This window comes from Benincasa hispida, chromosome 10 (assembly GCF_009727055.1).
Source record: "Benincasa hispida cultivar B227 chromosome 10, ASM972705v1, whole genome shotgun sequence".
NCBI lineage: Eukaryota > Viridiplantae > Streptophyta > Magnoliopsida > Cucurbitales > Cucurbitaceae > Benincasa > Benincasa hispida.
This window is the reverse complement of record NC_052358.1, coordinates 59,260,957-59,273,572: the sequence shown is the minus strand read 5'-3', so window position 1 is coordinate 59,273,572 and position 12,616 is coordinate 59,260,957. Positions and strand designations below refer to the sequence as shown.

The following is a 12,616-nucleotide window of genomic DNA, read 5'->3' as shown; positions in this document are numbered from 1 at the left end:
ACATGTTCTAAACATGATTCAAATAGGAGTCTTCTTATTGAAGTCTGGGTGACAAGTTTGATCTTAAATAGCTATGCAAGTAAATGAGTGCATGGAATATTGAGTATATGTGGAAATTTTAACAGGTAATGGGAAAGGTATGTTCTTAAAATAACAAATTTCCGCAAAAGAATCATAAATGATCCATCATTTTCAATGGTTATTCATACATATTTAAAAATTAATTACAAGGTATTGGTTGCAACAAGTGTCAGCCATTGACTTTGGGTGTCTTGGAGGCATTTAGGATCACCATTGGTGCAAATACAGGAGTTCACCACAATTTTTGAAGAGTTGGAGTTTTCAAGTTGTAAACAAAGGCTCTTCCCATCTTGAGCGAAGGTGGCCAGGTGAAGTTTAGAGTTAGAAATGGCTCTCCAAGCACTCTGTTGGCTCAAACAGTCACTTGAGAGGGATGCTCCAAGACCTTCTCCATTGGCTTTCAAACACAAACCGGTGGATCTCAACCTAATTGGGGAACCATCACCATTATGACTCCAACGACTTGGGGTAGAACAATTGTTCAAAAACATTCCTTTGTTGTCATCTAACGCTTGGACACATTGACCACTTTGTGGATGATACATAACATATGAGGTTGAAGCATTGGAATTTGGATCTGCATGTCAATAAGAGGTTACACATCATATTTTGATTGCATAAACTAGTTTAATTGTTTGGGGCTAACTTATAACTTTTTATAACAATTTATCCTCTTAAATGCTTAAAACTACTTAGATTCATAAATTTATTTACCTTGCAACATTGTCTGTAATAGTTGGAACTTCTTAGGAAAGTTAGGGTTCTTAATTTGAGTCCAATTAGAGTCGAGTACTCCAAAAGTTTCTGCAGGCTCTGCTTGACCTTCCCTGTAATAGTAGCTGCCTTGCCAAGTCCATAATGCCCAATCCAAGTCTTTTTGAGCAAGATGTGCGGTAAAACAACTCATGAATCGATTTTCAGCTTCATTGACCTCCCTTTGATCGTATCCATATTCACTAACGAACAAAGGAAATGGATTCGATCCTTCAATTACGAACCCAGCATGATCTACAAACCCATTCATGATGGTTGCACAAATATCGTTTAATGGTTGTGTTACAAATTTGCTCTCAGAATCTCCACTAAAAGAATATAAGTGGACTTCAAAAACTAGCTTATTGTCCAAGGTGTTAACGTTCAAGGGCTTTTCTTTTAAGCATCGAAGATCATTGTCATAATTGAGACCTGAAACAATCACTAAAACTTCTGGATTTATGTTGTGGATTGTTGTTACTCCTTGAGTTACATAGTTATTCCAATCATTTGCATTTTCCATCGTTCCTCGTATCTCATTTCGTAGGCTCATTGCTACCACCTACATACCATAATAAAAAAGCTTGTTAATGAAATGATTTAATTTCTAGTTTTCAAATATTTGAGATTAGTTTCATTTAGAATACGGGAAAAAAACCTTTTAAATGTTATGACATACCGTTGATTTGTTTACAAAACGTTTAGCGACTAAGCGAAGACCTTGTAACCATTCTTGGGGATCAAAATTTCTATTTCCAAAGAAGCCATTACCATCGTCAAGAGAGCAGCACCATCTTGGTTGGCTAATATGGTTGTCAGCAATAACCATTAATCCACTTGCTCCAAGCACATCAACAACAGCTTCATAAGCTTCAACAATGGTTTTATTCAATAGAAAAGGGTTATGTTGGGCCAATCCAGCTTTGGCTTGTTTTAAATCAAGAAGGTCAAAGTTTTCTTCAATTGTCCTATTAGCGTAACGAGTGAACATGTGAGTTGCATATGTGAGACGCACACAATTGAACCTCAATTTGATTGCCTCATCTGCAAGTTCTTTAAGTGGTCGATGGTTAAGGCCTTCTGCTAGCATACTTTGAGTGTGAGAAGGCCAATTTGCACAAACAAATTTGACACGATGCCCGGTCTTCGAATCAACAATCCATCTTCCTTTTGTTGACAAAGGCAAGGAATATGCTGAAAAAAATAAGAACTCAAAGACTAGTACCAAAAAGACAATGGTTTGTAAATTTCTTCCCATTTTAAAGGCTTAGGGATTGATATCCTTTTTTCTAGTGTCTTGAGAGAGGATAGCCAAAACATTCCTTATATACTGTCTTTATGATGCTCAAACTTGTTCAACGTTTGTTGTAATTCGTAAAAGTTGACTTTATTTATTTATTTTTTTCTAAATTGAGAAGTTTAGTTGATACATTCCATTCCTATAATGGGATTCTGTTGTTCAAAAGGATAAGTTTTGTCAACAAGATAGCCAAGTAAAAAAGTTTTATCCCATAAAAAAATTTTTAAAAAAATAATAAAGAGAGAGAGGATTGGCTTTTAGATCTGATAAATTGTTTTCAAAAGTTGCTTAATTGTAATATTTGGTGTTTTAAGTTTTCTTCAACCATTTTGACTGAAAAATGATGCGACGAGAAACAAATGCATCAATTTTTATAATAAATTTTTAGTTTTGATAGAATATTTATTAAATATAACTAGTAATCGATTGACATGTAATGAAGTATAGTATTTAAACTATATATTGTTGTTAAAGCTAACTACATCGATTGTTAAAATTTGTAAAATAAAAATTATGTCTCAAATATTTTCAACCACATTTACCTATTATGGTTGAAAAAATTAGAAACATAATTAAAAAAAAAATAAACAAATTTTTTGAATAAATAAACTTATAATTAATTATAAATTTGGAATAATTGACATACAAGTTAAAAGTAAATATGATATAAGTTGAATAAAGTTTGTGAAATAAAATGATACGAAACTATCATGATAATATAATGTTTATTATCTTTGAAAAAAATGTAACTTACTATTTCATTGGATAATTTTTGAGTGGTTATGAAGCACAGACACAAATACGACTACACGATATGGATACGATCGGATACGGCGATTCGTTAATTTCTAAAAAACTAAGATACGGATACGTCTAAGGATACGTCATTTTTTATATTTTTTTTTAATATATATATTTATAAAAAAATGAGGATATTGATAGTTGAAGATACATTTTTTTTTCTTTTAAAAAATATAGGATATAGATAAATTTAGCATACAAGTTAATAACAATAGCACAAAATAGAATATAACACTGAAATACAATACAAAAAAAGTAACATTTAAGTTGTTGAAGGACAATAGTTAATAATAAGAAGAAGAAAATTAGAGGGAGAAGTATGAAGATAAACGAAAACTTCTTCATTGAATTATTGAAGATATTCAGATGGTTTATATTTTGGTGGATTTTGTGGGGACTCAAATGTGAAGATGAAGATTAGATGATTCTAGGCTAGGGTTTGGTCAATTATTTTCTTTTCGTAAGCTTTTTAAATAATCTGCCTAATTTTAGATTGAGAAAAATTAGATGAATTACTTGTCTTTTTTCTTTAAAAAAAAAAAGTACGCATAGAAATAGATACGTCAAATCGCGTGTCAAATACGTATCTAGAAAGTAGATACGTCAAATCGTGTGTCAGATATGTATATGAAAAGTAGATACGTCAAATCGCGTGTCAGATACATATCTGGGAAGTATCTAGAAGTATCCGTGTCCGATACGTATCTGATACTGATTATTTGCCTCACATAAAATATCTATAGAAGATAGTGATTTTTCTAATATATATATATCGTCAGAATTGTATACTTTGAAATTTAAAAAGATAAAATAAAATAACTATGTAATAAATTGGACCTTGTAAAAGCAAAATCTCTTTGTAAACAATATTTCTTGTATATATGGAAGACAAATTTGAATCTTTTGATGATTTGATAAGGACTTTTGTTGTTGACATTGAAACTCCCCTTGATAATACAACATAAAGTTATCTTTGACATTGAAACTCCTCCCAATAATGCAACATAAAATTGTCCATGTAAAAATAGGGAGTAAGTATATTCTAACATTTGGAACAGTTGGTCTTTCTGTTTTGATTAAAAAAATATACATGTAAAAAGTAAGAATAAGACTTCAAAAAAGAAAAGAAAATAAAAAAAGAGTCGATCCTATTTGGCTATTTAAAAATTAGAATTAATCATGAGGGAGAAATATATAAAAATTGATTAGTAAAAAAAGAATAAGTTAGAAATTAAACACCAAAAAAAAAAAAAAACCAACAACCATAGTTTCAACAGATGATTGATTTTCCTTTTTCTTTTTGGTGTCAAAGACCACACATTTCAGACTTGGAAAAAAACAGAATGGTAACAAACTTAACTTATGTTTGTGAATGTAACTATTAAAAGTACGTGAAATTTTATGTGTCTTGCTAGGATTTCTAGTGCGGTTTGAGAACGTTACAAATATTAAAAACAACAATTTTTAGTTATTTTTAAATATTTAGGAAGAAGGTAGGCAATCAAAGAAGAACTCACAAAGAATTTGCTCGAGTGCAAAGTCAGTATGTGTCTTAAGATTGAATGAGACACATCTTGTTCCTTCCAGACAGGATGTGATTCACTATTAATGATCCTTGCTTTATATCCGACATGAGTTCTTTCTTTCTATAGATTTTTTTGAGAGGGAAGTGTGTACATTGTCACACTCCTTGCCTTCCAAAGGTGTCTAGAGGACGAATCAGATGCAACAGAGCGATGACCCGGGGGTGGATTCCCCACCCGCGGGGGGCAAGGATTTGGTTTGGAGGAACTCTCTGAAGTAGCCTCAAGGAAAGAAGGGCATTTAAAGACAAGCAAGGAAGATACCTACATAGTGAAAAAGACCATAAAAGACAAGCAGATAAACTGAGCATAGTCGAAGGCTAATGCTTTGTCTTCTCTCATGTGGCTCAAGCCAAATTTCCTCTTTCCTAAGGGATGCCAACTTGATTGGAACCTTGTGGAAAAAAGTTATGAACCTATTATGCCAAATTATAGATATAATTAATAATGAATAATTATAATTAATTATTTAAACGTGCAAACAAATAAATTCGTTCAATGAGGCATCTTTCCTCTAGATCTTTTTAATCTACAAAATCTTGTTCAATCAATATTTGTTGTAGCTATGCTCAATTCTCCTAACTAAGAGAGAAAATGTTAAACTTAAAATCATTTTTCTCCATTGTTATAGTGTTGGGTTCGAGTTTCCAAAAATTTGTTTCATACATATCTATTTTAAAATTGAATGGCAAGATAATTGGATTGTGAATATTAGATCTTCTAATTTAGAACCTTCATTAATTGCAAAATCATTCCATAATGTCAATTCAATTGGCTTGTACTTATTAATGGTTAGTATAAAGGTTTAAAAAAATCCAAGACATATATTGAATCTTCTATACCTTTGTGATAATTGTTTTGTTGTTTGCATTTTTCATTTTAATATCAAGCATTGATCTTACACAGAACACATCCCTAATAAAATCTGCAAAATAGAGTAGTAAATTAACCAAAAAATTGTAAATAATATCTTAAGCTAATAAAAAAATTGGTAAATAAAATTGTTACCTAATATTTTCCCCTTTATTGTAGATAATTCAATACAGAAAATGGGACAATGTTATACTTCAATTTACAAAGAGGAAACATTTATTATTGCCTATATTTTTGAACCCAAGAAGAAAAGGAAAAAGAAAAAGAAAAAATAGATTATTGATGGAAGAAAGAAGTTTTTACACATAATAAAAAAATGGTTTACACAAAAAGGGAATATTTAGTCAAATTCATGCAAATATATAAGAAAGAAATCTTAACAAATAACAAGAAATCTTAACAAATAACAATATGAAGAGACAGAAAATAAAATTTTGAATCTTCAAATCAGATTTACTTAAATTCATGCAAACATATAACTGATAGAAGAAAGAAATCTTAACAAATAAGAATGTAAAATAATATCATCTAAATTTTGAATTTTACCTGTTATATTAGAAAATAAATTTTTGAATCTTCAAATTTCCATTTTAACAAAATTCTACCATCCTTTTTCGAAGAACAAAAACCTTTATCGACTTGCCTTTAATAATTAATTATCAACAAAAAAATGGATTTTGGAATTTGTGAGCAACATAGTGAAGCTTGCATTTGAAAAAGATATTTCAATTTTAAACATCGAACATAAGGTCAAGGATATATTGACTTCAATGTTTGAAGGAATTTATGGATTATGTCTAAAAAAAAATGAGGGAGTGGGTGAATCTAAGAATCAAGTTGCTTGTAAGAGGATTATATCATTTTAAACATTTTTCATAGTTTGAAAAGTTAAGCCAAGCTTTTTGGTTTTCTAAAAAGTTATTCTTTTTGTTACACAGTGTGATTGACTAATTTTATTATAGACAGAATTTGAGCAACATGTTACACAACATATCTTGTATTATGTCAGCAACATGTTTTATGTCATGCAGATTTTACCTGGAGATTGCTTCCTTATATGTTGATATGTGTAGTGCATATTTGCTAGAGTGCCATCCTATCCTTACCACCATGTCGAAGATATTGTTAAGTGATAGACAGAAAATTCTTGCATAATATTATTTCCTTATCAAGCAAATTTCTACAGATTTTGTGGTTTGCTATCTTTTTCTTGCAGAGATGATTTATTCTTTCCTTGAACATACGAAATCTAACCATATATATTTGTGGGTTTGTTTAAATTTAGGGTTAGCCTCCTTATTAAAAAAAAATGTGTGTATTGAGAGTTTTGAGCTTAGAATTGTCTAAGCCTTAACTTTCATATATTGTGATTAAAAAAATTTATCTTTATATATATATATAATTGTGGTTTTATTCCCAACCGTTATGAGACTTGGTTGAATTTGTGTGAGTTTAGAAAATCACGTAAGGAACTCGAGATGAGTTTTTTATGTTGTATTGAGAGAAGTTCAATCAAAACCTGGGAAAAGCTTGCTTATGGAGTTGAAGAGATCTCACACTTAGAGGTAGCCTAAGTACGTTGTATTATAGGGATCTCATACTACGGGTGTTCAAAAAATCCGATGACCCGAAAAAACCGATCAACCCAACCCAACCCGTATGGTTTGGATCGGGTTGGGTTCAAATAAATGAAAATTTTATGGGTTGGGTTGGTTCATGGGTTCACCTAATATAACCTAAATCAACCCGAACCAACCTGAATTTATTATTAACTTTAAAATATATTTTTTTTTCTTACTTATAACACAATTATTTATAAATATATTGATTTTAATTTTATTTAATTCCAATATTTTTTGAATAATTTATTCTTCGACAATTCTTGAAAGTAGTTTCTTTACATTTTAGAGACTTGTTTTGTTATAATAGATTTTGGATATCGTTCTTGTGGATTGTGAAATCTTATGTGTTTTTTATTTGTGATTCCAAGCTTTTTTTTTCTTAAGGGAACCGATGGAACCGAACCAACCCAACCCATTTTTTATGGGTTGGTTTGGTTCAGGTTCATAATTTAACAAGGGTTAGTTTGGGTTAGAAAAATACACAAACCGAACAATAGGGTTGGGTCTAAAATATCTCTAAACCCAACTCAACCCAACCCACGAACACTCCTATCTCATACAAAGCTCGAAAAAGCATTATTGTAGAAGTGATAGGAGCTTCAAACTTGGAGGAGTCTAATAAGTTAAATTAAAGAGCAAGTTATACATAAGCTCACTGTAATTGCTAAACTTTATTGTAATTGTTGAACTCTTTTTATAATGAAGTTTCTTTCCAACGGACACACCACCTCCCAAACATAGGTGATATTGCACCGAATGAGTTATCAATATCTGTGTCTCACTATCTCTGATATTATTGTGTGATGTTAAGTTATTATGTAATGTTAGTAATAATGTTACAACATCATGTGTGAGATTTATATTATGTATTAAATCCACATTATTTTTTTTTCACTTTCTTTACTTTTTTGTTTTCTAAAAATATTTTCTTCACTTCTTGTTGGATCGTCCACTATGTTGGAATATGATTTCTACCTTGGCACCGCATATGAGTATTGGGATTGATGCCTTAAATCTCATGGGTTTCGTAATTTGTAAACTATTTATACATGAATTATTTATTTAATAAAATAAAATGTTACTTTATTTGACATTAGTAACCAAAATCCAATAAACTGAGATCCTAGATTATTCAATGTATCTCAAACATGTATGTGTTAACATACAAGTGGATCATATTTAAGTAATAATTTGAATGGTCTGTAGTAGATGGATATGGTTGGGTACCTTATCCTGGTAACACTATGGATATGACTCACTTTGTAATTGTTACAATTGTTGTAAAACATTACAAATAATCTTATCCTAATCATTCATGTAGACACATGTGAATGAGGTATAATGTACAAAGAATTTGTATAAGACCAGATCACGAAATAATTAGTCTCTCTTTATAACACTATTACTTGAAGAGACTTACATTTCACTAGGATGATCATAGGTTTGACCTTAATCTTGAATGAGTTGTGAAGTCCTGCCTATGAAGACGGTTACTTCATTTGTTTGGGTGAGAATAGTCAGATTCACCGACTCAATAGGCCTACCATTTTGGGGATTCGTCAGAGTGGGGAGCTGGGAACGCAGCTACACTAGACAAAATTCACTTCTTCCTGATCACAGGGTAAGTAGATGAACTGCTCCACTGAGGGTTGATTCCGAGTCTTGAACAATGAGATGTCTGACCCTCTCACTGGCCAGAGAGAGGTCTAGTTTATAGTTGGACTATAGCTAATTGTTCATTAAAGGGATCCATGATACTTAAGGAGTTAGATGTAACTACAGGGATAAAATGATAATTTTGATTCAACTATAGTTACGAGCATTTTGTGAAGAGTCAACTTACTATTATTGGTTACATCCATGGACACAGAAATATATCTACAGTACAAAGAATGTAACTATCGGTCTTTAATGGAGTGACCGACAATTAGTGAATGCTGATTAATTTAATTAAAAAGTTTGATTAATTAATTTCATATCATTGGAGCTTCTAATTTGTAAATCCATAAGGACCCCTTGTTAGCTCAATAAGGGCTAAATGAGGATTAATTAATTTTGGACTAAATTTGAATTGTTCAAATTAATTAAAGGGAATTAATTGTATGAGATGCAATTAAGATAATGTATATGGATACGTTATAATATAAAGATTGATGAAAGAGATAAATATTTGAATTGTAGAAAGCCCTAACACAGCGGAAAACACAGAACAAACTCGTTATTTGATTTAGGATTTTTGAAATACCCATACACTGGGACATTCTAGAAAATTACAGAGACCAACAAATAATACAACCTATTGTAAAATCGAACCTAGGTTAAGTATGCTTTAAAATTACAAAGAAGAGGGAAAGAAATCTTACCTTTATAGAAACCTCAATTAAATTCGCCAATTCTCCAATTGATTGAAATCAATACCACCACAAGGCTACAATCCTAGTCTCTGAGAATCTTTGAGGGTTTTGGTTTGTGGGAACCAATTGATTAGGAAAAGAGAAGGAGAATTTTGTTTTGGAGAGAAAAATTTCACAGAAACCTTTTGTGTTTTTTAAAATACAGAGAAACATGTGGAAGCAAATTTTGCATACTAGGATAATGACATATTTGACCTATCCCATATGACAAATTTGGATGTGACAGACTTCTTTGAATCTCTTGAAGAGAATATTAGCACAGTTGATGGAACATCAAGTGTTTCTTTTGATTTTGAGAATATCTAGACTTAATGTTATTGTTTTCTTTTATCAATCTTCATTTTTTTTAGTAACTTTTGTATATTTTAAGTGCTATTTTTCTTATTGTAATTATTTTCTTTTAATGAAGAAACATGGATCATTTTCATATGTTGGGTGTTTCAGAAAAGAGTAAAGAAGATCTATGTCTGGCAGTCAATGCAACTACACACACTACTTACAAAAAAAAAAATATTTTTTCAAATTGACAATGCTGAAAGTAAAAGTAAATACAATATCAGGTTATGCAAACTTGATCGAAAGTTTTGGAAAAGTAAATATTATTTTGCCTAGAGGAACAAAATTTACAATTGACAATGCATTGTTTTCTAGTCAATCAAAGAGAAATCTTCTAAGTTTCAAAAATATACACTGCAATGGTTATCATATTGAGACTGATAGTAAGAATAATGTGGAATATCTATATATATATCTACTATTTCAAATAGAAAACGTATATTAGAAGAGTTGTTTGTTTTATCTTCTGAATTGTATTATACTCATATACGAGTAATTGAAACATATGCAACAATGAACCTAAAGTTCATGAATCCAAACATATTTACAATTTGGCATGACCGATTGGGTCATCTAGGATCTATAATGATGAGGAGAATTATTGAGAATTCAAATGGATACCTATTGAAGAACAAAAAGATTCTTCAATCTAATGAATTATCATGTGATGCTTGCTTTTAATTAAAATTGATAATTAGACCATCATCAGCTAAAGTGGGAACTGAATCACCTGCATTTTTATAACGAATTCATGGTGATATATTGGACCCATTAACCCACCAAGTGGACCATTTAGATACTTTATGGTATTAATAGATGCATCAAGTAGATGGTCACACGTGTGCTTATTATCAAGTCGAAATGTTGCATTTGCAAGATCACTTGCTCAAATAATTAAGTTAAGAGCACAATTTTCTGATTATACAATTAAGACCAATAATGCTGGTGAATTTACATCCCAAGCTTTTGATAATTATTGTATATCAATTGGGATAAGTATTAAACATCTTGTGGCTCATGTTCATACACAAAATGGTTTAGCATAATCATTTATAAAATATTTGCAATTAATTGCAAGACCATAACTTATGAGAACTAAGCTTTCTTCATTTGTATGGGGACATGCTATTTTGCATGCAACGTCACTTGTATGCATTTGCTAGTAGCATATTACAAGTACTCGCCAATACAATTAGTTTATGGTCAAGAGCCAAATATTTCCCATTTGAGAAGTCTTGGATGTGAAGTATATATTCCAATTCCTCCACTACGATGCACTAAGATGGGTCCTCAAAGGAGGCTAGAAATATATATTGGATATGATTCCCCATCAATTATTAAATATCTTGAGCCTCTGACGGGTGATGTATTTATTGCACGACTTACTGATTGTCATTTTATGAGACAAATTTTCCAACATTAGGGGAGGAATTAAGAAATTAGAAAAATAAATTACATGGAATGCATCATTGTTGTCTCAATTAGATCCTAGTACAGATCAATGTGAACCTGAAGTTCATAAAATAATTCATTTGAAAAATATAGCAAATCAATTACCAGATCCATTTATAGATGCAAAGAAAGTAACTAAGTCACATATACTGTTCCATAAAAAATTGATATCCAACACAACATGTTGTCATTAATGAGTTTGGGATACGCCAGAAGCGTGGTAGACCAATGGGTTCTAAAGATAAAAATCCTTGAAAAAAACTAATTAATAGTGAAAAAGACTTGGTTGAGGATGTAACTACCCATAAAAAAATTTTTGACATGACTAGTGAGGAAGGTGAAATATCTCAAGATAATAATGAGATTTCAGTAAACTATGTCACGACGGGAAAATGATGGAATCGAACTAAAGTAATTATTGACAAAATTTTTGCGTATAATGTTGCTCTTGATATTATATCTGAAAATGAGGATCCTGAAACAAAGTTTGTTGAAGAATGTCGACATAGAAAAGATTGGTTTCAGTGGAAAGAAGCAATCGAGGTAGAATTAAACTCACTTTCAAAATGTTAGGTTTTTTTACCTGTAGTCCGAACACCGAAAGGTGTTAAACCTGTAGGATACGAATGGGTATTTGTGAGGAAAAGAAATGAACATAATGAGGTCATAAGATATAAAAGAGTAATAAATTATTATTGTTGAAAAAAATGAAGTTTTATACTCACTAAATTTAACTAGTTACTAATTAAATATTATTAAGATATTTTTTGCTAATAAATTAATAATTTTTGTAAAAAAATAATTCCATTCATCTAATAATTTATTATAAAAAATAAGTTAAAGTAAATATTTTAATAGATCATTGTATGATTTATTAAAATAAATAATTATATTATTTGTTAAATTAATATCAATTAATTAATTAACTATATACAAGTGAAATTATAGATAAAATAAAAAACAAATGGAGTGGGGAAAAGAGAAAACTCGCGATTTTAGAAAGGAATAGAAATCCTTTTCAATAGGAAATGAGGAGGCTTGTAAATAGCTTATTCTCAAAACCCCTCAACCAAATGACCATTTAGTGTATTTATGAATATTTTTAATTATGTTGTTTTTGCTATTATTTTGTAATAGATTCTCATATATGTGATTGCTCCTTCATGTGGAAAATAAACTAATAATAGTAATAAATACAATATATAAAAATAAGTCAACTTATTTACAAATACAGTAAAATGTCAGTGATAGATAACGATTGATGTTGATAGATGTATAATATCTATCACTTACATTGATAATCTATCATTATTTATCGTTGTCTATTACGGATAGATAGTGACAATTATATATTTAAAATTTTTTTAAAAATATTTTTACCGTTTAGAACCATTATTTCTG

The 12,616-nt window shown here is 30.3% G+C and overlaps 1 protein-coding gene across 1 annotated transcript; it reads right to left on the bottom strand.

Annotated features, from left to right (window-relative positions):
* Positions 1–224: 224 nt before the first annotated feature.
* LOC120087672 (glycosyl hydrolase 5 family protein-like) lies at positions 225–2,105 on the bottom strand. Its single transcript, XM_039044525.1, has 3 exons — positions 1,514–2,105; positions 796–1,396; positions 225–658 (listed from the first exon to the last, which is right to left on the bottom strand). The coding sequence occupies exons 1-3, from the start codon at positions 2,090–2,092 to the stop codon at positions 225–227; spliced, it is 1,614 nt and encodes a 537-aa protein (XP_038900453.1). The 5' UTR covers positions 2,093–2,105.
* Between the last annotated feature and the right edge of the window lie 10,511 nt (positions 2,106–12,616).